Source organism: Eumetopias jubatus, unplaced genomic scaffold, assembly GCF_037043125.1.
Source record: "Eumetopias jubatus isolate StellerSeaLion01/CBP00866 unplaced genomic scaffold, mEumJub1_p1.0 scaffold_6, whole genome shotgun sequence".
Lineage (NCBI taxonomy): Eukaryota > Metazoa > Chordata > Mammalia > Carnivora > Otariidae > Eumetopias > Eumetopias jubatus.
The window spans coordinates 18,000,707-18,025,736 of record NW_028274812.1 but is presented as its reverse complement, the minus strand read 5'-3'; the positions used below and the strand labels follow the sequence as shown (position 1 = coordinate 18,025,736).

The 25,030-nt window shown below is 46.0% G+C and overlaps 1 protein-coding gene across 6 annotated transcripts in view; it reads left to right on the top strand.

Annotated features, from left to right (window-relative positions):
* The window catches only part of SASH1 (SAM and SH3 domain containing 1), a 181,992-nt gene that overhangs the window by 145,343 nt on the left and 11,619 nt on the right, over positions 1-25,030 (top strand). For 4 of the 6 annotated variants that reach the window (XM_028103358.1, XM_088024235.1, XM_028103359.1 and 1 more), the window contains 8 exons: positions 4,342-4,688; positions 10,157-10,231; positions 11,682-11,825; positions 14,872-15,007; positions 15,824-15,993; positions 16,672-16,881; positions 17,658-17,808; positions 21,937-22,050. In XM_028103358.1, coding sequence (XP_027959159.1) covers positions 4,342-4,688; positions 10,157-10,231; positions 11,682-11,825; positions 14,872-15,007; positions 15,824-15,993; positions 16,672-16,881; positions 17,658-17,808; positions 21,937-22,050 — 1,347 coding nt within the window. Of the gene's footprint in view, positions 1-4,341; positions 5,178-10,156; positions 10,232-11,681; positions 11,826-14,871; positions 15,008-15,823; positions 15,994-16,671; positions 16,882-17,657; positions 17,809-21,936; positions 22,051-25,030 lie in introns of all 6 variants that reach the window. The other 2 variants (XM_088024236.1, XM_028103360.2) reach the window with 1 other exon arrangement.

Here is a 25,030-nt window from a genome sequence, read left to right as displayed (position 1 = left end):
AAAATCAAGGCATGAAGAGAACTGGGATTTCCCCTGACTTACATAGAGGAGGGTTTCCTGTTTTTATTGCTGTTTTTAAATTTCTGTTTGCTGTAATTATTTACCAGCTTCACTCCGCTAGAGAAATACTGGAGGTGAGGGTATTACGAGGGGAGCATGGAGGCAAGAAAGGAAAAGAAGGGAGGAGGGGCAGCGAGAGAGACGTGCTTATGGGCAACTTCGCACAGAGTTGTGTTGAATTCCAGGTTTCGTGTGGGTGTCTTCTTGCATGGTTATTCTGCTTGCCTTTGGGTGCGATGCTGATTTTACATTTGGTTGTTTTAACACCTGCGTGTCAGTCATGGTTTCACAGTACAGAATACAGCCTGCTTTCCTCTCACGGGCGGCTCTTAACGAAATCACACACGTAGTGTCCGTTGGAATAGTAAGGAGAACCATATGGAATTGCCATCATTCAACCTTGGGTACCACATTTTAAAACAAACCTCTCACACTTGCCAAAATTAAATCTCAAAACACAGCGAATGGATTGGTGGGTCTTGTCCATAAATGAGAACACATGAGTGACATGCGGGGTACTCTGGGCCTACCCCCCAGTTGCCCGTACGTACAGAGTTGTCGTGGGCATTAGGGCTGCCTTTCGAACTATCTCTGAGAGACATAGTTGACAAAAGGGAAAAACATACCTAGAGGGGTAGCTTTAGGGTAAGAAGTAGTAATTGTACGGGCTTCTAGCCCTGAACTGTAATTCATCTGGTTATGAATTAGGTGCCACTGATGGAAGATGGATTAAATGCGCCTGAGCCCCCATTAGCCTCTGGTGTCTGATGAGTTGGGGCGCTGGGCTGCCGCTAACTGGACTTGTCGGTTTTGCCAGGAGAAGAGTCAGGTGTGTGTGTGGGCAGCTCAGGGCATCCGCGTGGGGCTGCCCCCCAGCCAGACTATAGACGAGAACGGTCCTCCAAATCCTGTGGAGAGGCACTCTCTGAGCTTCCTCGCTGGCGAAAGAACGGGTCCTTGGCCATTGCTTCTGCAAAGCAGGAGAGACTCACATTCCCAGTAACCCCTGTCTCACTGCCCCGGGACCTTCAAAGAGTTGAGCCTTTCCCTTCCTATGTGTCTGTGCCAATACTAAGTTGTCTGAAGATTATTCACCGGCACTGAGAGCATCCTGTGTGCCAGCCACTTTTCTACACACTTTAGATTTTATGTTCGTTTTAATATGTCATCCTCAGAGTAGCCACCAGAGGCAGGCATTAATACCATCCTCATTTCACAAATGAGGGGATGGACACACACCAAGAGGTTAAATAATTCGCTCAGTGTCACTGAGCTAGCTGGCAGAAGGCCCAGAATTAAGTCCAGGTGACCTGGACTCCACTCTGCTCCCACCCCTTCCCCACCCCTCAGCTCTGGAGTCCTGCAAGAGCCAGGAGAGTTAAGAGTCTCTCACCTAGTCTCACCCTTTTGACTGAGTTTCAAATCCTTATCCAGGGCACAGATGACCCTAGACGATATTCAGTCATAGGCCAGGTCAGTGCCCTTCGTCTGCCCTTTTTTTTTTTTAAAGATTTTTATTTATTTATTGAGAGAGAGAGAGAATGGTAGAGAGAGAGCATGAGAGGGAAGAAGGTCAGAGGGAGAAGCAGACTCCCCGCCGAGCAGGGAGCCCGATGTGGGACTCGATCCTGGCACTCCAGGATCATGACCTGAGCCGAAGGCGGTCACTTAACCGACTGAGCCACCCAGGCACCCCCTTCATCTGCCCTTTTGGTGTTTTTTCTCCTAGAGCCGATACCCACCGACCCTCTTCCCTCATTGGCCCAGCTTATCAGTGACCCAGTAATGAATCGTTAGCTTTTGTACGGTGCCTTTTTGGGTTATAAAGTGCCTTCACATATTTCTTTTCATTTAATTTTATCATCTTCAGTAGTCTTGAAGTAGATATTTCTAGGATAGGCAGACGTTATTACAGGTGAGGAAACAGACTCGGAGAGATGCAATTATTGCCCAAGGTCATGGAGATGGTGAGTGGCAGAATCAGAGCTGGAATCAGGGCATAAAGGTGGATTCTTGGCATTAAGTCACCCCAAACCCTAGCCGCGTTTCCTTCCGCATTCGGATCTCAGTGACGAGAACAGATAAAGGTCATTATGTAAAGTAGGTCACACCAAATCACTACGGGGCCTTGCATGTTGACCACCATTCTTCCAAAGGATGGTTGTACTTGGAGGTCCCAGAATGGGAGCAGTGGTGCTCTGGACCAAGGAATCAAGTCCAGGCTGGGATTTCAGGCCACGGGGCAGACCCACCACAGAAGAACCTACCCCAGGCAAGGCCTGCCCTCAGCACACAGGCTGATGCAGCCACTGGAGAAGCACTGGTCATTTTTCCCTCCAGTTACCAAATGCAGACTTTTCAGAACCAGGACGCAGAGCTATAGGTCACGGGCAGGTGCCTACCAGCTGGTTCCAGACTCACATGTGCCATGGAAGTAGGGAAGCTCTGATGACAGCTCTAAATACAGAGTCCAGAAAATCTCCAGACCGCTGTTGGGTGACAGGTCGTTAAAGTACCCAGTAGACCCACCTGGATTCCCCAAGGCCCCTTCAGACTGTAGGTGGACGAGGGCCTTGCCATCTCCGTGGACACCCGGGCTAAATGTAAAGCCATGGTCTGTGGTCTGGACACGTTTGTAGAGGAGTCCAGAGTGGGCTGCCTCTGCCATCAGGCTGTGCCTCTCATCTGGGCCCCGTCCCTTCTTCCTGAGAGTGGAGGCTGGATTTGATCTAGAAGAGACTGCCATATTTACTTCTCACAGCAGAAGGACCCGTGGCCTCCATACCTTATTAGTCAGGTGTCCTGAGGAAGAGCAGGAGACGTTCACGATGTTTGCACATTGCCTCTGGTCTGGCGAATATCCCCTCTGAAGCCTAGACTTTGCTTTTACACTCTTGTGAAGGATCCAGGGATAATCCTCCAGGGAATACATTTGTGCTGCAGATGACGGAGAACTCTGGGCTGGACACGGTCTGGAACCTCCCTCCCTACCACCATCTCCGTGACATCAGAATCCATCTGGGATTGTATTTCATAACTACAGTTCTGATTTTCTTTACATTTGTAACAATAACTCCCATCAGTTGGAAAAGTAAGAATAGAATTTGAAAGGACTGCTGCCAGTCCTTTCGTCCTTCTCCTTCTGAAGTGAGCAGCTAGCTCTGACATTTACCCACCCCAGCTCGTGTATTTAGGGCCACCCCTCTGTTCCAAGGAACTTTTTATTTTTTCCTTTTCACGGTTCAGCTGGTGGAAAGCTGCAGTGCTCAAACGTTTCCTTATAATTAAAGGGACACAGCCAGTTAGGATCGCTACACCCACAGTTTGACCTACTTCTTTTTCACATCTGTTCACATAACACACACAGGAAAGAACTCAGTTTTCCTGCCAGTGAGTCCAAACCTTTCCACTGGGCTCCGGAAGGCTTGGCTCAATACCTTGCTCCAGGGAAGGCTTCAAGAGCTGGAATCCTTGAAACAAAGTGGAAGCTCGATGGGGCTGCCTGCGTGGCCAGGCCCTTAAATGCCCTTGCTGCTTCCGAGCAGGGCCAGTTGAGGGCCATGTCTGGCTGGAATCCCCCAGTTCCCTAACTTCTTGTGTCTGACTTGTCACCTGGGGACCATTTGTCATTTGCATTTGCACACTATCACCCTGTATGGTGTCTTTGCACCCAAACTGCCTTGGGGATTTAATTACTTCAGTGGCACATGTACCAATAAAAAAAAAAAAAAAAATCACTATCGGCCACGTGGCATTCATCACACTGTGACTGTAAAAAACCAAGCGGACTCAACAGGAGGGCCTTTCAGACGGGAGAAATTCTGATTCCTAGCTTCTGAGGACAGCACTTACAAACTGGGGGAGGGTAATCCTATTTGGAGTGGGGAGGAGAAGGGTAATTATCTTTAAATGCTAAGGGCTAAGGAGTATGGTGATAATGACTGGCTTAGGTTTTCCAAATGGCATTTTGAGTAGGTTTCTTAAGGTGTTTGTTCTACAAAGATATTTAAAGAAGAAAACACACCCAATACCTTTTAACATTAAGCTTGTGTGAAACCATACATTTGCACAGTTGGATTATTTTTTACATGCATTTATTTGAGTGGGAGCCGGGTTTATGAAGAGGGTAAGTGATACAGGGAGGGGATCGCTGTGGTGTCTGTGAGGATTAGCTTATTCTTTGTAGGGCAGGGGCTATGACGAAAAGAAAGATCTGGGTGAGAGGACGTAGAGGTGTATGTACAAGAGACCGTGAACCTGTCCGTATTGCTTTCCCTCCAGGCGGGGAGGAGCACCTGTTTGAGAACTCCCCGGGCCTGGATGAAAGGTCCGCCCTTTACTCTGGAGTGCACAAGAAGCCATTTTTCTTTGATGGCTCTCCTGAGAAACCTCCGGAAGATGATTCAGACCCTCTCACCACTTCTCCATCGTCCAGCAGCCTGGATACCTGGGGAGCCGGCCGGAAGTTGGTCAAAACCTTCAGCAAAGGAGAGAGCCGGGGCCTGATTAAGCCCCCCAAGAAGATGGGGACGTTCTTCTCCTATCCAGAAGAAGAAAAGGCCCAGAAGGTTTCCCGCTCCCTGACGGAGGGCGAGATGAAGAAGGGCCTCGGGTCCCTGAGCCATGGGGTAAGTACGGACGGCGTTTGCTTCTATGACAGCCGCCGGCGCAGGCACCACCTTCTGGTGTCCCTGGAGGAGGTCCAGAGTGTCCGGAAGCAGATCCGCTTGAAGAAAATGGATACTAACTATTCATGTTCCAGAGCTTTTCTCTGCCAGCGTCCCTCCAGAAAAGGAGTCCACAGCACTGCCTGCGACCTGCAGCTGCCCCGGCCGAAACCCAAAGGGGGCGGGGGCTGCGGCGCCCCCAGCAGGAGGGTGCGTGGGCGCCCCGCGGTCAGCGAGTTCAATATCACCTACGTGGTGGAGCGGAGCCTGTACGGCCACCTGAACCTGACCCAGCTAGTGCGTCCTGCCTCCGACAGGACCCTGAGCAAGGCCGAGAGGCAGGACCTGAGGCGGTGCTTGCTGGAGGAGGAGGAGGAGACCAAGAGGAAGTGGGCCGCCACGGTCGACCGCTGTACTAAAAGGGTTCTCTTGAGAATCCACCAGAAGTCTGTGAGTCACAGAGATGGTCACCAGGACGGCCTTGTCATTTCTGTGAGGTGCAGTCAAGCATTATGGCCTCTCTTCCGTGGAGCCTGGCGCCCTCCCCCCCTCTTCTGCACCTGACTTCATGACTTCAGGGTCCATTCCGCCATCACCTCAGATTTCTAACCCTACTCAATAGCTTCCTTTCCATTTGGCCTCTTGCCAGTTGAAGCTGTTTGATTTTTAATTGAAACTAAACACCGATGATGATCCAGGGGAGGGCTTTCAGGGTACAGGGGTGGCGTTTGGCCTCCTTCTAGGAGTGGCTGTCTTGATTCTCAGCCATCCTGTCACTTGACCTCAAAGAAGCTGATTCAAAACAGAAGGACGTTTTGCTCTTAAAAGACACGTTTATTCTTTCAGTTAATTAAAACAATAGAAACTGGCTCACGGAAAGATTGTCATCAACACAATCACCGATTTGGTGATTTTGAAAACATCGTCAAGTACATTTCTTTGATTAGTAGGGCCAAGCAGAAAGCTCTTAAAGGTAGAGGGGCAAAAAATACTAGAGCTCTTGTTTTATTTAAATTTATTTGATAGTGTGTCTATCTTCTTTAAACAGAGGGGTGGACATTTAGAGATGTCTTCCACTGCCCCATAGATTCTTCTGTACATAGCAGGGAATAAAGTACTTAGAGTCAAAAATGTTTTTCAGTTTTATTACTGAATTATTAGAAACCTAGTAAGATTGCTTTTTAGGGTGAGACTTATGTTCAACCTTGAGGATATAAGCATTTTCCTCCCTGAAATTACCACCCAAATTTTAGCTTCCACCAGAACCCATACAAGGCACAGAGTGAGGAATTCTGTGGGCTTCCTGGCCCCCTGTCCCTTGACGCCCTGTTCAGTCCACTGGGACTGCTAGCTGCGTCCCCCTTTAAGGGTCTGAAGGAATAAACTATTGTGGAGCCTCCTACAGGGGATTTTTCCTGGGGTTCCTTCACATTCATGCATCAGATATTCTTCCCCGGACAACTGCTCTAACTTCTATTCATTCAGTCGAGTTCTGCTTCTTGTGGAAATGGAGACCGATCGGTCCATGCCATCCCTAAAATGACCTTCCCTATTCCAAAAGGATTGGTAGGTCCATCCTAGGCTTTAGGTTTTCCAGATGTTCCCACATGTGTTAACTTTCTTGCTGGAGCTTATTTTCTATCTTTTCTCATTCGTACAAATCTTCTAACACTTGAATACTGTGACAACTTCCCTTCTGGTTCTTTCTATACGTCATGGTGATAGTTTGTGGTTGGTTCTGTGTTTGTTGTACCATCACAGAGTTCTCTTTCTCACTCCTTCAGTTCTGACCCACAGGTCTTCTGTAAAATGCTGTGGCGAACCAGTCTTGGTTTAATTTATTAGCTTGAGAGGGGCTCTGCCCAGTTCATCTGCACATGACCTTGATGGATCTCCCTCTTTTCTGTTGATTGGTTACTCATCCCCATGAACTTAAATCATGTCATACTGAGAATTTTTCCACCTTGAGTACCTTGAATTCCTCATGCGTCTCCCTCACCTTTATTGCCAGGCTAATAATGTAACTTCTGCAAGACTTTCTAGAAGTTCTATTTCCAAGATTTGTGCTAATGAAATTGTGGGCCAGTGATTAATTCTTCACTGACCTTGAGTTATGGACATGGGGCAAGTTTCTTTTCAAGCACCAAGTTTTTTCCTTCCTATAAACATGGTGGTACTGTGTAATCTCTATCCCAGATGTCACCCAAGGCTGGGTATTTTTAAGGTACTATGAGCCTGAGGTAGTACTGGACATACGTGTTCAGTACTAAATTAGAAATCTGCACATACCTTTTCCTGTTAAGTGTAACTGCACAATCAGGAAGACAAAATTTAATTTTCCAATTATTCGGAGAATGTAAGGGTAAATAAGCATTTATAACAACAGTTTTTTGGGGTGGTTTGATTTGGTTTTATGGGATTAATTTCCTTGCTTGGTTTACTTTGAACAGCCTTTTCCATCCTTCTTGTCATATCACCTCCACTTTACCTGAAAGTGCACAGTTTCCTTTACTCTTTAAACTTGATCCTTTTGTCTTTCAAAAAATGCCATATTTGCTTGATGAAACCTCAGGGAAATGATAATGCTGTATATTCACTGGAAATGGTCACCTGTCTTGCTTTTTATTTGGTCATTCAGTTTTTGTTTGGGGAACAGGCATGCATGACATTTTGGAATTTTGTCCATTTTTAAAATTCAACCCCCCACACCCACCCAAAACATGTTTTCAACTGCATGACCATTCCATCGACTGGCTCTCCTCATCCGCAAGCATCTATCCCAAATGTTCTTATTGTTAGCTGTATAGGAGATACAGGAACTTAAAAAAAAAAACACCTCACTTAGGTTTCAATTATGTAGATCACCAGAGGCGAAGATTGGTTTACTTTCTTTTACTATCCTCTCTACAGTCTGTGTTCTCTGTTGAAGGAATGCTGTTTCGGGAACTGCTTGATGTTACAGAAAAAGCTGAAGATTCGTTCAAGCGACGTTTACTGTTACATTCTTTGTCTCTCCTCCAATGATAAAGAAGAGTCTGTTCCAGACACCTTAGCATATCACTGGGAGAGGTTACAGTTGGTAGCTAAGAAACCCAGTCCACTCTTCACTCTGAGCTTTTTATTTTAGGAATAAATGCCTACAGCTGGCATATGAAGACATAAATGAGCTTCTAATTTATTGCAGTCAAGTTTCCACATAAATTCTTTCTCAGTTATTTCATATGCATCAGAAAGTACGTGCTGGGCTCCAGTGTTGCAGTAGATGCTGGAATTTGAAGCAGGGAAATGCAGAAGCCATAAAATGATGAGGCATCTGGGTACCATACTGTATCTGTGAAGCCCTGAGTCACAGGAAAGGAACTAGGATAAAATCACTGCCTTTGCAAAAATGCGAAAATCTATTTGGCATTAGAAGCCGGAAAGGGAAGGTAAACGTTAAAAATTAGGCTTGAGAGGTGGCCATAACCTTGCTTGCCAGGTTGGGGGATTTGGTGTTTTTGAATAAAGCGGTCTTTTTTTTTTTTTAAGATTTTTATTTATTTATTTGACAGAGAGAGACACAGCGAGAGCAGGAACACAAGCGGGGGGAGTGGAAGAGGGAGAAGCAGGCTTCCCGCCGAGCAGGGAGCCCGACGTGGGGCTCGATCCCAGGAGCCTGGGATCATGACCCGAGCCGATGGCAGACGCTTAATGAAAGCCACTCAGGCACCCTGGTCTTTCTCTTTTTATAGACTAGAATACAATGAGGTTGACTATAAGGGAGATCAGATTGCCCATCGATACTTAATATAAAATTAGAATTATGTCCATGGTAGATAACTTTCAGCAGCGGCGGCAGCTTTGGTGAGGGAGAAAAACCAGTTGTGTGGCCTCTTGAGTTTGGTTATCCCAGAGTGTCCCCTGCAGCACTCTGTGTCTGCTGGCCCCCCCACTCTGCCATGCCTGCCCGCTCTCACTTCCGGTTCCTTCCTGGGAGGCTCTGATGGAAGCTCGTAGAATGTAAAGCCCACAACTGAGCTTCAGCCCTTCATTTGCATCTTTAGAACGGCGACTAAGCCTAAACCTGAGTGTGGTCATTGTCGGGACAAGCTGCCGAATCCTCAGGGCAGCTGTGATGAAGAGTGTATTCACAGCAAGTCCGCTGCTCACGGACAAAGCAGAGTTTGGAGTCTAAGTACTTTACCTGTCACGCAGCAAGTTAAACAGCAGGACCAGGGCCATCTGTGAGATTCCAGAAACCTTGGCATTTTCCTTCCTGGATGTTTCTGCTTTCTCAGCTCAGTTACTATATATCTCAAGTATATTTATTCTAAACAGGCAATGTTTATAGTCTACATTGTGCTTTTCTGGTCATTTCTTCCATTGAACAGCTGTTAACTAGATTTCTTTGAGAAAAAAGTAGTATAAAATATTGGCACCCAAATCTGTTATTCAGCTTTTATTACCATTTGCTTAAAAAGTAAGTCGGTTGTAACAGAAATTAATGTGCTTTGAGCCTGTCTTAACAGATTTTTTTGGGGTGGGGGAGTGGCCATCGAATAGCTTTTGCTGGAGGAACAACAGAATTCAAAGCAAGTTCTGAAATATAAAATTGCTGAAATATAAGCAATTCCATAAAGATTGAAACCAACTAGAGGACAAGAAGGTTTTCGTTCTTTATAACATCATGTTTTTCCTATTGGAATTCAAGAGTGTGGTCAACGACAGTCACTGAATCAACCTTTTCTTTCTGGGCAAATGTGGTGTCTTCATACACTCTGAGTAAAAGGGTCATCATTAGTTAAGTTGGGCAGTTAGATGGGAAAGTTAGCAGCATTTTTGGCTAGGTCAAGGAAGCAATGAGTGAGTAATCCTCTTGGCCTGACTGGACTACTATAAACATAACCTTTTTTCCCCTTCTCAGCAATTTAAAACCAAACAAAACAAGAGTCTGTTGGAAAAGCCTGCTGTCAGTGGCAGACCTATGTAGGATTTCAGACCTGGGTTTCCAAGACCACTCTGAGCACATGGGTGCCCTCACCATCACTACTGGGTGCAGCTGGTATCCGGGGACTGGAAGGGGATGATCTGTTGTTGCTAAACGACAGGGAATCTTAGAGCACCTAACATGTGGGTGGTTTTTTGGTGTGTGTGTGTGTGTGTGTGTGTGTGTGTGTTTTAAACCAATTGGTTTTTGCATGTTAAGGGGATTCTAGACCTCTGAGGTAGGCCCAGTTCCAGTGGCCTCTGCAAGGACAACACGAGGGAAATTTCCTTAAAACATGAATCATGTATTTTTTTTTCTCATCATTTCTTGTTCCCTACTTTCATCCTGTAACGTAGTTGTGGTTCATGATTGTCCTGCAAATGGGAAATGTGTTGGGTTGGTGCATGGTCGGCTGATGTAAACGTAACTGGATTGTTCCCACCCTACCCACTCCTTTCCACAGAGAACCTGCAGTTTTGGAGGATTTGACTTGACGAACCGCTCTCTACACATTGGCAGCAACAATTCTGATGCAATGGTTAGTATATGTCAGAGGAAAAGCAAAAAAGGTTTGCATTCAAGCAATGGGACTGACACAGTTGCATGTTTAGTGTCTCTGAGAAACGATGGTGGGTAATGTCGGTGATGCCGCATCGTATATGGAGGAAGCCCTGTTCTCCCTGTCTGAGATGCTCTGCTGTTGCACGGGCAATGAACAATGACCGCCTCCATCCCCATGATGCCTTCACTTTTGGTTCTCTTCAAGTTGCAAACCCAGTCTGGAGTTTGGCTTCCACGGTCCTAGCCATTTGAGCACACATGCCCTTTGTTCACACTTGTTGCCAGTGCACACAACCGGTACACACAGGTGGCGTGCCAGGATGGAGCCCTGTGATGGGGGCGAGAGTCTGTGCCAGCATTTCTGAGACACCAATCTGACCACAGGCCAAGTGCATGGCCCTCTAGGAGTCTAGGTCTTTCTGATCTGGGGTGTCCTGGAATGAACCCAGTCTCCTTGGGCCCGGAGCAAACCAGACTCTTTGGAGCCAAGGTTCTAGTGGCCTCACACCTTCTGGGTCACCATGGGGACAGGCCACCCCTGTGGTGTACATACTCTGTTCCCTGGGGTTTTCTTTGTGAGGCTCCAAGGATGTAGGTGAATTTTACCTACTGTTTTGTTTTCCCCTTAGGCATTTTCTCCAAAACTATGAAATTAAAATTCCATGCTTTATATTGATGTATATGTCACGTGTCGGCTAAAATACCCCTCTGTGATTTTTGAAGTGTTTGAGAATTTCCTGGAAGGATAACAATATTTTATTTGGATATCAAATTTTATTGATTCATAAACCAGTAATTTTATGTAGTCAATCTTTAATAAAAAATGAGAGAAGAATGATTTTTTTCCTTTCTCAGCGGAAAGTTGTTTTTTTTTTTTTCAATGCAAGATAGAATGAGAGGTGACCACAAGTCTAACTTGTTCAGAGAAGGAAATGTACATACTCTTAGTACTTGACCACATGGAGCTCTAGAGGGCTGTAAGTCCGATGAGACGTTGGACTTCTGATGACTAAGATTGGCCATTCTGTTCTTACCACTTCACCTGCGGTGATTCAGTAGTACCCTCTTCTTCCCCACTGCCAGGATTATGTGAACATAATCACTCCTTATTAATGAAATGCCGTCCCCTTGGGTAGCTAAAATGAGGAAAAGTATAATTGGAGAATATACTAAGGTTAAAAAAAAATAATAAGTGACCCACATCTCACTTTAAACAAACATGCAAAAGCCCCTTAGTGAGTAGCTTTTAATTTTAAATCGAAAAGACAAATAACATAGCACTAAGTTAACATAGGAAAAAATTTCAAGATCCTGGGGGATGCCAATATTTTTCTGAGAGGTAGAACATTAATGGTTTGAATAATACAACCTGTTTCAGGGCTTCATTTGTCTGTGGTTAAAGTTACTTACAACCCTTTGTTTTGCAGAGTAAAGAAGGAGATTTTGTGTACAAAGAAGTTATCAAATCACCCACTGCCTCCCGCATCTCTCTTGGGAAAAAGGTGAAATCAGTGAAAGAGACAATGAGGAAGAGAATGTCTAAAAAATATAGCAGCTCTGTCTCTGAGCAGGTATGCAACTCCTGAGCCAAGAGCCGAGCCGAGGATGGTCAGTCTGAGATCTGATAGGGTGCTAAATACAAAGCATTGGTATTAAACCAGGCTCTAGGAGCATGGACACAGAAGTTCGATAGACATTTATTCAGAGTCAGTGAATGTTTATAAAGCACTTAGAGTGGTCCATGCTCAGTGCTGAGGATCCACGATATGGGCCCTGTCTTTTACAGACACACGAGAAAAAGACAACGTGTAAAGAAACGATTATTCTTAGTGCCATAAGCACTTAACATTTGATACAAAGGAAGGATTTTATTTGCGGAAATATTCCTTGCTACAAAATGGGTGTTACCAGAATCAAAGCTGAAAAAGACACTCAAGTTTCCTTAGACAGCAGACTTTTTTAAAAGGTGTAGTGGAAGTTACTCTAAAAGCTCATAGCAGATAGACTCGGAAAATCTGGCTGCAGGGCTGCCCACAGTAGTCGTTTCTGCAGGGGCGTTTTCGCTAACTGGACCTCTCTCTGTGGCCAGTAAGGTAGCACAGCACAGACCCCCTCTAGTTGTCTAATTTCATCAGGAGAAACGTGACCAGTTCCTGTCCGAACTGGGTGGGTGGAGGGAATAAAGGCATTTGGAGAGCTGAGCCTTGAGGTGATTTTGACCATTTGCACCTTTATAGCATTCACTTTGTAGTCTGTTGAGGTACCTGTGTATGGGATGTTTGTCTACTTGGAGATAGGTAAGCGATGCTGCTCTAGCCACCAAATAAAAACAGGGAAAGCAGACATTTCCGCTCAGCTTGCGCCCTCTGGTGGACAGTGTAAGCTCCCATCCAAGCATCTCCCCGTTTGACTCACTGACCACCGCCAGCTAGCCAGTGGCCTGCACTGGGATGCACACAAAGCCCGCACAGTGTCTTCAGCATATTACGGTGGTTCTCGTGGGGGGAGGGGGGTCCCCCTCCAATCCCAGGGCAGCTGGGGCTCTTTTTGACAGTCACAACCGGGTTGGGCTGGGGCGGCGTGGCCGCTGCTGGCATCTGGCAGAGTGAGGATGGGGATGTGGATAAACATTTTACAGCGGCTCCCCCCAACAGTTCTCCATCCAACATGCTGACCATGCTCAGGCTGAGAAATTCTGGCTTGTTAGACCTCCAGGGAAGTCTGGGCTGTGTTCTGTATGTCTTCCCCATGATTATTTTCCTTTTTTGTCCCTATGGGCTTGGGAGCAATGGCAGTTCCTAGATTTCTGCCCAGCACTGAGGCAAACAGTGCACTCTCCTGTGAGGCAGACGTCACACCAGTCACTGAATGCAGCATCACGAAGTTTAAGCACTTAAGTTTGCTTTTCCCATGAATTGAAATAGCCACTAAAAGCTCTTGTACACGTCCATTCTTTGGGGGTCTCTGCTTTACAGATCAGGAGCATAGAACTTTAATGTCATCTTGAGCTGTGTTCTATGATTTTAGTACTATATAGCAGGCTTGGAGGCTTAGTTCTCTTTTTTAAAAGCAGTCATTTCATGTGAGTGGAGGAAAAAAAAGGAATAAGTGATCAGAATAATGCCTTTTGGAGAGAAAAGGCTAATGTTGCAAGGTTTTATTTTGTTTTTGTTTAACATTTTAGTAGATATATCAACCATTATGGTAAAGATCTTTGCTCTGTTCCTCCTGTATGCCTCGTACCTGGAATAGTACTTGTTCTTGTAGGTAATCAATAAACATGTGATGAATAAGTTAGTAAAAGCATTTGAGGACATACATTATCAGAGATGTCTACTTCATATTGCTGTTTTTCAAAATTTGTGTGCTCTTTCCAGACGTGTTAAAAAAAGATAATTGGACAAATGACTTTTTTGATGATTCAGAAAGAGTAATGAAAATGTATGCAGGAATTCGTACTCTGTAGCTTCAGTTACTTCTCAGTGATGGCACCTCTGTTTTGTATTTGAGCTTGTTTGCTCACTTTCCTTAAATATAAAGCATAAATGTGTTTCGGGGGTGCCTGGCTGGCTTAGTCCATAGAGCATGTGATTCCTGATCTCAGGGTCGTGAATTCAAGCCCCCTGTTGGGCGTGGAGCTTACTAAAAAAAAAAAAAAAAAATTTTGGATCAGAAGCTTGCCATTACTGTTGTCCTTAAATGTTTGCAGGACTCGCAGAATCACGTTAAAGCCCTTCTGATGATTCGGCACTATGTAAATAACAGGTTTCATTTAGATGGTTTTGTGCTCACGTGGCCAAGTAATGTGCCAGAAAGTGGTCTGTTTTGGCAAGTAAACCATTCTGACTGCAAACGTTTTGAAGCATGATATTGTCTATCCCTATAGCACCATCAATCACGTGAGCGTGCTGTGCTTGTATGTGCAAATCAGCAGCTGCCAAGCTAATGCTACCTAGCCACCCCAAAAGTGAAAAAGTACTGCTGAGTCACTCCTGTCAGCATTCTGACCCGAAAGGGACCTCAAAGCTTTGTACTAACAACACACAACAGAAGTAAAAGAAGCAAAAACCAAATGGTGACATAGAGAAATTTTATTACAGACCAAAAAAAAAAAAAAAAAATGGTATTTTGGCTATATATCTGTATTCTAAATTGGTATTTCATTAGCTAATTTCAAGAATTTTTGTAAACAGAAAAAGAATCTGGCCTTTTCTTTTTTAGGTGTCAATGTTTCTGATTAAATATTTTCTGATAGTACTTCCAGATCTTTACTGGTAGATTGTACTTGATCTGCATTTGAACTCCATCTTTATCACTGGCCTAGAGACGATGCTAGAAGTCTCTAAGCCTTTAATGAAATGTTCTCAGGGGTAGATAGATTTTTCTTGGAGATTTCAAGAGTATCTATTTGCGCATGAAAAATGATTGAGTTATGGGAGCCACAACTCTAAACTGAAGCAAGGGTCTAGATTAAAAAGGAGGAGAATATTGGGTACGGAATCAAATATGCCTATCAAAATGGATGCAACTGATTTCGTGGAGGGTTCAATTGCCTTAAATTATAAAACGACATCCATCCACTCTGATGCAACTTAATTTTGTTGAAACCCATTCCAGGACTTGGGCCTTGATGGCATGCCTGGCTCCCCTCCATCTTCACAGCCGGATGGCGAACACATGGACAAGCCCAAGCTCAAAGCCGGAGGTTCCGTAGAGAGTCTGCGCAGTTCTCTGAGTGGGCAGAGCTCGATGAGTACGTCTGATTTGTCATTATATGTGCTTGCAGCTGGAGTCAAAATCAGCCTTTTACTGAGTGTCAGAGTCAGGCACTTTAAAAAGGAGTTAGACCGAGTTCTGACCCTTAGGGTGCTATTAGAGACCCGCAAAATATGTGGGCCGAGAGTCGTATTTGTTCAGGAGTAGATGTATATAGCAGGGGCACCAAAGAGGGGGTGACGAGTTTTGGAGAAAATAGAGAAAGCACCTCAGAGGAAGAATCTGGAGAACGGAGAGGAACAAGTCAAGGGGAAAGGCTCATGAAATGACCAACAAAAGAAGAGGTGTGGGAAGAGAGAATTATAAATGTCACATGTAACAAGTGCTGCTCGACCACTCCAAGGCTCACTGGGTGTCGGCTGAGGGTACTGGGGAGAAGAGAGCAATTTAAAGGACCATTTTCAAAGCAACTGGTCTGGGGCAAGTTCCTTGACTTCTCTGAGTTTCCTCATCTGTAAAATGGGGTAAAAATAGTAAGCTGGAGAGGTTATGACTGTGGAAGGCTTGTGGTGTCCTCCGTTAGGGAGTCTGTGTATCTCCTGGATTCCCAGGTCATAAAGACAACTTGCTGGATTCCCCGTCTACGGAGGTGGTTGATTAGGAATAACAATCCAAAAACTCTGATGCCCTGGCATCCTGATCCAGCCCTGCGGCAGTCCTGATGTGTGCTTGTGGCTTGTGACTTCCCTGCTCTGTCCCTGAGTTTCCTGATCTGTGATAGCTTTCATGCCTTTAACCTTCGCTGTGCAGGAAGTCTGCATTGACCCTTGTTCTTCCTGGTTTTCCTGTGCAGGTGGTCAGACAGTAAGTACCACTGACTCCTCAACCAGCAACAGGGAGAGTGTCAAGTCGGAAGACGGTGATGATGAGGAGCCCCCCTACCGGGGCCCCTTCTGTGGGCGCGCCAGGGTGCACACCGACTTCACGCCTAGTCCCTACGACACAGACTCGCTCAAGCTCAAGGTGGGTCTGTGCCTGGCCTCAGCCTGGCTCTTCATGTCTTTAAGAGGTGGTCTGTTTTCCTTGCTGTTGAATGCTGGGCTCCTCTGGTGCACACTGGCCAGTATCTTGGCTACGGTGATAAACTGGTCTCCTCTGTACAGAGACCCAGCTTAGCATGTAGGACAGAGGTGGGTCTTGTGTTAATCCTCTGTCATCACCGCTTCATCCCCAGCCCTTCCCTGCGGCCTGAGCTGCCTTTTAGAATTCCTGTTGCCCGCCACCCTCCCAGTGCCTGTCTTTGTCCAGCTGAAGAAACCTTAACTGTCTTCTCTGTGCGACTGACGAGTGATGTTTAACGGGACAGATGGAGCTGCACACAGTGTCTGAAGCATTTCCAGACCAGGGACTGTGCTGGCATTTGCTTGGTGGGAAGTCTTTCGCTAGGAAATAGGAGCTCTGGATGATGGCTAGGTGCCCAGCTAGCCATAAGCACCAAGAAAGACTTGGGCCACACTTCATCTCATGGTTCAGGGGGTGGAGGGTAGGAGACCTCAGGCCTGCATGGAATCTGGCTCTCTGCCAAGGTTATGTATAGTGATTTCAGTAGCTTCCCATCTGTGTGATGAACACATCTAACTGATGCATGGTTCATGCCTAGAGATGGATCTAATGGAAAGATCTTTGTTCCCTGGGCCACAGAAAGGAGACATCATCGATATCATCAGCAAGCCACCCATGGGCACCTGGATGGGTCTGTTGAACAACAAGGTCGGCACATTCAAGTTCATCTATGTAGATGTGCTAAATGAGGAAGAAGAGAAGCCCAAGCGCCCGACCAGGAGGAGGAGAAAAGGAAGACTACCCCAGCCCAAATCTGTGGAAGATCTCCTTGATCGGATCAACCTGAAAGTCAGTTTTGTCCCATTCCGGTCACACGTGGCACCCTGTTGCCTTTTCCTTTTCCTAAATTAAGCAAGGGCACTCTCAGGGAAGGGGGCAGGTGATCTGTGTCATCCAGCAAGGCAGCCCGTTACTAGGATGAGTATCTGTTATTCTACAGAAATAGGTACCAGTATGCTAATGCTGCTGTTGACCTCTGCTGGGGCGACCGCACAAGCCCCGGGTCAAAATTTGCTGCTAGCCCCAAGAATAGCTTTCAAAGAGCTGTAAGCACAAAGCTCTGGCGCCCTGCTCACTGGGTTCCCCAGGCTGTGAGGAGTCACCCACCGGCCCCTGCCCCCCAATTATTCCTAGGATCTAGTACACTGGGGCCACAGAGTAGATTCTGTGTCCTCCTTGCAAATTCTCTGGCTCCTGAGGAAGGCACAGGGCTTTGAGTTGGATTTCAGTAGCTCTGTAAATGAAAGAAAAGTGTTCTCCATGGTGCGTTGTGTGGCATTAAAGGCTTCAGTCGGGGCAGAGGCACAGTTAAAATGCAAGCCAGTGGGGTCCATCTCAGCCTGCAAGGTACATCTTCGTAACCCGTGGTTAATGCGATGCCTTGCCCGCCTGCTAAGCTGGGTGGCTGGGAGGTACAGAACACATTATAAATGAGAGTTACCAATCTTCCAGTTAGCATGAAAGTGACCGTGGAAAGGGTTCAGGGGTTTGAGGCTGGGTGTTGGTCAAGCATCACGTAGCAGCGCTTGCTGACTCACCCCTGGCTTCCTTCCCTTCCCTCCTAGGAGCACATGCCCACTTTCCTGTTCAATGGGTACGAAGACCTGGACACCTTTAAGCTCCTGGAGGAGGAAGACTTGGATGAGTTAAATATCAGGGACCCGGAACACAGGGCTGTCCTCCTGACAGCAGTGGAACTGTTACAGGAATATGACAGTAAGTTCCTCCCCGCACCCGGGGGTCCCTCGTTAGCTCAGACACACACTCGGCTCCCTACAGTCCCGCCTTCGGTCCTATTGCATCCAGAGCCGGGGTCTGTCGTGTATTATGTCAAATGGCACAAAGGCGTGAATTCCCCCACGTAGCCCTTTCGGTTGGTGGGAGAGCAAAAGAAAACCTTACTGCTGGTGCTTTTCCTGGCATGTTTCTAGGTCACATTTGAGGAAAATGCTGCTCCCAGTGACTGAGAAACGAGTTATGTTTCCTTCACATGGTAGAGGCCCCCTTGGGCCCTGTCCTCAGGATGCCTGGGGACAGAGGGAGCTGACGCACTGGGAGTGTCCTGCCCAGCCAAGGGCCAGTCCCTTCTCAAAGCACTCCAGAGCGGCTTCCTGATCGAATGGGAGGGTTAATAAACAAATGACATTCATCAGCTTCCCCTGCAGCAGCAGGAGCTACCAGAGGTGACTGTGGAGAGCAGAGACTGCCAGGGCGAGAGCTCACTTCTACAGTCCATGGGCAGAGTTCAGTAAGCTCCCAGCTTTTATGGAGTCTATTTGAATATACTGTATCCTCTGCTCCATTAACCTCGTCTGATCTTGCTCTTTATTCTTGAATCTGACATCAAAAATACCCCTGAAATTATTCATCACGAGGGGAGTATCCTTTCTGGTTATCGAATTCAAATGCATTTTCTTTCAAGTGCTCTGCTTCGCCAGCTAATAGCATTTCTATTGCTAAAAGACAAACCAAAACCAAGGTTAATGGTGGGGAAAAAAAAATCCATATTACTGAATGTATCAGACCCAAGACACATGGAAGCCAGTGAGTCAGTACAGTGAAATTCACTTCTGCTTAATCGGTCCTCCCTCTAAATTAACCAATAAACATAGAGGACCACACACCCTCCAATAGATGTCTGAACCCTAGATAAACATACTGCCTTCAGGGATAGATTTGAAAAGAGAATTGTGCTTCATATTGGGTCTCTTTGGTAGGGGAGCTGTCTCTTGGGGAGGGGGGCGTGTGGCCAGGTTGTGGACAGAGGACCTCCTGGCCCAGTGCCTGGTGTGGCTAGCCAGCTGTATTAATATCAATCAACATTAAATCATCTACTCTCCTGGACCACATCTGCTCTTCCTCAGCCACTGAGAACAGCTGGTTTATAAACCCTGTCCATTACGTTTCCTGTAGCATTCAGAGCATAGGAGCGAAGCTACATCCTGAGGATAAGACAGGGTGGATCTGTGCTTCGTCTTTTTCCTGCCACATTGGCTCAGATTCATTGCCCCTCGGGGGGAGCAGGTCCTGAGGTCTGCACCAAGGGATATTTTATAGGAGGGAATCTGCCTATCATGATGCATACTCAGAAGTCTAAGGAGGGCTCTTTGCTTCTTTATAAATACCATTTCAAATCTGTGCTGTGCCATTGCTTAGACTGTCGCTAATGTACAAAGTAGCCCTTCCTTTTTCTGGTTCTCAAAGGCTTCGGGGGCTCCAGGGTGCTGGTTAGTGCCAATGATCTGGGTCCAGACGTATCCTGGAATTATAAGACTTTACATTCAGTGCAGTTAAATTGTATTTAAGTAACTGATAACCTAAAGGAACACCATAGATTTCTGTCAAACTAAATTTCTATGCACTTGATCGGTCCAGAGATCTACTGAGATCTTGTAGATTTTCTCGCTTAGCCACCCACAAGAGCATGAAGCACATCTCCAGCATGAGCTGGCAGTCAGACCCACCAGTCTCTCTCATTGCACATCTGTGCAGGGGGAATGCAGGCCTTCGTACAGGGTTCCATTTAATTGTCTGATAGCATTTCCTTGCACTGACACCAAAACCACTGTCTTAGGCCTGCCAAATAAAGGCTCTTTTTAAAGAATTGTAGTAAGAATTTTCATCAGCAATTATTTCTAATATACAGAAAAGTACAGAGAAAAAAATCCACATATCTACTTCTTAAATCTAACTAAAGCTAACATTTTGGCATATTTGCTTCAATTTTGTTTTAAAGAAATACAAAGAACTGTTGCAAGCTCATTGAAAAGGCCGGCTATCCAAGAATCCCATTCCCTTCCCTCTTCCTTCCCGAGGTTATTCTTCCTGCCTGTGTGTATGTGAGATGGGGGAGGGCTTCAGGTCCAAGTTCAGGTCATGCCCACACAGGGTTTCAGCCCTCCAGACCCAGTCCTCTGAGCTTATTTGACTATGAGAATTTTCATGGTCCAAGCTCACCTTCTTTCTTCTCCTTTGTACCTTGGCATTCATGGTAGTCAGTGGGGGAGAGGATGTGGCCTTGAATCTGCCCTTCCATCTAAGAGCTCTCCCTAATCAAAGAGGGCAAGTTACTTGGTAAATACTGGCTTTTAGTGTGAGCGACTTTTCGTAAACTTGATCGTTGGGGTCCTGCTAAGTAGCTGCTGAATGGATCTTTCAGGAAGTGACCATAGCGCCGCAATGTAGGCCTCAGGACCGTATCCCCTGAACTGGCTTTCAGGCACCCTGCTGTGTCGGATAAGGCTGGCAGCCCCAAAGATGCAGACACAGTCTGCATCTTGATACAGTGACAGGGACAAGCGTTCTCTTTTATTCCCATCGGTCAGCACTTTGGAGTGTGTTTTGGCTGAGGCGGTACACTGAACTGTCTCGCTAAGGACAAGCTACATTGATTCCTCCTCCTGGGTTGTAACTGATAGCTCAAAGCCCTCATTTTACACATATCATTTTCCTAAATAACATACTAGATGAGGACAAAGGCCACTTCAAATCCACAGGCTCTTCCACATAATGAGGACATCACTCTAGAATGTTCTACTTTGTGTGTGGGGGAGGGTGAAGGTTTTGCTGTTGTGCTTTCAATTAATTTCTCATTAGTCATTTAAAAAATAGCACTTCTTAATTTGGGATTCTACTTTAAGGGTTTCCTCTGCCAGGATTCGTGTGAGAAACGCCAACAGGAAGTGGAGAGTGGGCAGGAGGGACAGCTGGTGTGGGCCAGAATGGCGGTTGTCTGCCTTCCTACCGTACATTTTTTAATGACCTGAGAAACGGCATCAGATTTCTGGTTTTTTTATTTTTTCCTTATGTATGTGGTCGGGGGAGGGGCAGTGAAGAGAAAGGAAAAAAACTTAAAACCATTTATGCAGAAAATGTTTTCTTGGTTTCTGTTTTATGTGACCAAGTATTTTCTCTGCATAATACAACGATGTTCTTCCTAACCTCGCTCCCATGAAGGCCTTATGTGCCCTCTTTATAGAATGTGCAGGTGACATGACTGAGTGATGAAGGGTCTCCCCTCCCCCCCCCTTATTTCCCATGGGGTTGACTTGGGGCACTTTCCCTGGACAGAAACACCAGGTACTTAAGGGTTCTTTCAGTCACCCACCTGACGAGTGTTCATGACTCAGTGTCCAAGTGAGGGGGCTTCCTGAACTTTCCCTGTCTTACCTTTGTGTACAGGGAAGAGAGATGCTGACCCCAAACAAAGGGAGAGGCCAAGAAGGAGAGGAAACCTCCTAACAAACACATTACAAACAACAAAAACAGAAGGATTTAACCTGTGCCCCCATCAGGTTAGGGGTTCATGTTCCCATTTGCCAGCCTTATTCCTGTTGAGAGACTACAAGAGCCAGTGCTTGTCACCAAGACCTGAGAATGCTCCTAGACTGTAATAAAATTCAGTATTTCATTTAGCACTTTCACATTGGCTTCCAAATTGGGAAAGCTGGTGACAGATAACTTGGAAGACAAATATTAAGGTAACCCGCTTGTGAACGGGGCATGTTCACTCCTGCCTTCCAGTACCATCTCTCAGAAAGCTGCCCTGGCTGCTCGCACAGTGTTCTGAATTCTCCCTCTTCCTGATTGGCCTGAGTCATCCTCTGGGTAACTTAAAAGACTATATGCTCTCCCTCTGAACTTATCATCATGGTATACTTTATAAAAAATGTGTTCCGATCTCCTCCATTCATTTTTATTTCATTCACTTTAAAAGCGCTCTCTGCCAGAAGTTCAAGGCTTAAAAATGTGTGGGGATAGCATGATAAAATCGGGATGTGGTTGACTTTGAAACCTCTGCGTTTCCTTCCCCTTATGATTCCGTGCTGTGCGTTTACCTTCTAGGTAACAGCGACCAGTCAGGGTCTCAGGAGAAGCTGCTGGTGGACAGCCAGGGCCTGAGTGGATGCTCTCCGCGAGACTCAGGATGCTATGAAAGCAGTGAGAACCTGGAACACGGTAATGTCCACACAGAGAATTAGGAGTGCGCCTTAATATGCAAGCCATTTGGGTCATTTATGACTCATTTTCTTCCTGAGCCTGAGCCATGCTTTGGGGGATACTGGCAACAGGGAGACCACTTTTTCCAGGATTACTGGTGCTTAAATAAGGTTCTTAAAAAGACTGAACATCTCTCAAGAAACTAGGCAATGGACATTTTTGAGAAACGAGTCTTCCATCCCAGTTCACACATAAATGAGAGTTTAAGACACTTGGGTGTCAAAGATAGGCCCCTCAACTTCCCGTTGCCCTGAAGCTCTCAGCGCCTTAGCCCCAGCGTAGGTCATGGAAAGGGCCGTGGGGTCTAGAACCGGAAGTCCTGCTCCTGGGGGCTTTGAACCCTGAATAGAGCATTTACAAGCCCAAGACTTTTTGGTCAAATGACTTCATTGCCTCTGACCCCCCTCACCACTGAAATAGTAAATGAGTTCCTTTCTTACAGACTGTTCTAAGAGCTAAACAAAGTAATGATATATTAATACCTAGCATTTGTAAAACACAGACTACGAACTGGGCAGTCAGCCCAAGCGCGGCGGCCCTCGGTGTTGGGACACTGCCCAGGGAAGCAGGCTTATTTGTTCTCTTGTGGATCACGGTTGCAGGCACTCCTTTGATGTACCACTGCCAGAATCTATCTGTTTACCAAAGATGACAATGCAAAAGCACCTAAATTCATTCTGAAATAAAGTAGAAAGACTGACTTTATCCAAACGGTCTTTGCTTCCTTTCTGTGGAAGCTACATCTCTGAATAAATATAGGCTATATGATTAAATCTTAAAATACTACGTTTTTGTTTTTAAAAAAAAATCTCAAAACTTCAGGCCAGCTAGACATCACCCAACTACACACATCTAATACGGTACTTCCTTCTCCCTCAGAGAGCATGACTGGGGCTCAGTGATAGTCCCCAGACTTCACATCAGTAGGCCAGGCCCACCCATGGTCTCCTCACTGGAAGGAGAATGTTTTTGCCCGTAGTTGCAGTATGGAGTGCCAGACTCACTGCAGATGACAAACACAGTCCAAATCGGTGGTTCACTTATAATATATCCTTCATAATTATACACACATAGAAGGTGTTCAATAGATAGGTTTTGACACCACAGGAGCAGCCATAAATGTCACTTTGAAAAGCAGCATGACAGTATTCGAGCAAGGTATAAAATTGCCAGAGGTCCACAACTCACACCACAAAGCTCTTGAAAAGCAAGATGTTTTCAAAATAGGTGTGACTGTTTTTGTTCATCTTTTCTGTCTGGTCCACTTGACAGTTAAGAACATGGTATCTCCACCGCGCTCTCCCCCTCCACCCCCCCCCCCTTGCTTATTCAAATCTTAAACCAAGCTGTTCTGGTTCTCACTAGGGAAGTATTTCCATTGACTGCAGAGATTAATGTGAGGTGTGTTTAAAGGAGCCGGTGCTTGTTAGGCAGCCCGTAAGCCCTGCTCGTCTGTGGCGTCTTTGCCTTGAGCCACCTCTACACTTCAGCTTTGATCTTTTTATAAATGAGGCGTCATTAAAAAGGACGCTCTGAAAATACCTGATTTGAAAAGTACGATTTTCTGAAAAAGGAGGATTCTATTACCATGATGACCTCGGCAATAATCGCTTCCTGTCTGACTTCCTCCCTCCTAGTCGTTACTCCCAGTCGTTAGTCTCTGCTCCTCCCGACTGCTGTGTGAGGCAAATAAACTGCATCCAAAATACCTGCAGCTGTAAAACCTAAATTGTGTGTCTCCTGTGTCCTTTTCTCTTCACAGCAAAAACCAGCATTTGAGTGCTGGGAGCTGTTAGGTCCTTAAGGAAAACAGTTTACCAGGTAGACCATCCATCAGGGTCACAAAAGCAGCAGTATTGTAAACGCCTCCGGTATGGCCTGAGTGCGGAGCAATTACTGAGACAGAGGGTGAGCTGAAGGCTACGCGTCTTGTTTCTTCCCTGTCCTAACGGGGAGGCAGTCGATAGGGAATTTCAGGAAGGCGGCTTATGTGGAGTGGGGTCCGATGCATCCAGTTTTATCATGGGTGGCTTGGGCTTCTGTTGTGGCCCCCAGGCTCCTCCTATTAGAGCAAGATGAGAGACAGCAGTAAAGGGTCCCCTGAAGTTCTGTCAAACACATGAAGACCATTGTGAAAAATGCCCAGGGTTAAAAATGCCCAGGGTTGATAGTTTTTAGCTGTCGTTGGAATCCTATCAAGTAGCCCATGCGTTAAAATATTGAGCACCCACTGAAGCAAAGCTTTTTGAACTGCAGGTTGCAGTTTAATTAGTGGATTGTAAAATCAGTTTAGAGGGTCATGAACAGCAGTTTTGAAAACAGAATAGAAAATACCAGGGTGTGTTCCAAAGGTAAGACTGATAGTGTTATTGTAACCTTTGTTTCAATGTGAATGTCTCTCTGTGCATGTGTGTGTACTGGCTGAATGGAAAATGTGTTTCTTATTGTAGGTCAGAATTTAAACAAATAGTTTGCGAGCCATTATGGGCTCTCAAACCAGGGCAGGGTGGGGGCGGGGGGGGCACAGTTTAAGGAGGTACGCACTCTCAGCTACTCACCTGTACCTGCCTGACCCTGACAGCAATCACCTCCACCGGTGCCCCTCGGCGCTTTGCTCACCTCACCCTAATCCCAATCTGATGAGCATTTTGGGGACCTCAAAATTTGATCCATGAACTCTGCCGAAGTGTTTTATCAATTTGGGAAGATAGTGGTTCTCCCGAAACCCTAGTGTTACAGCAGCCTCAGTTAAGATGGGACTGAAAACCCAGCTAGAGGACTTCTGGGAAGATGGCAGAGTAGGAGGATCCTAAGCTCCCTTTGTCCCATGGACACAACTTAGGTAACAGCCACATTAGTGCATCCAACCCAGAAAATAACCCAAATACGGGCAAAACAGACTTTCCAGTTAACTGTCGAGAGAAGGACATATTAAAAA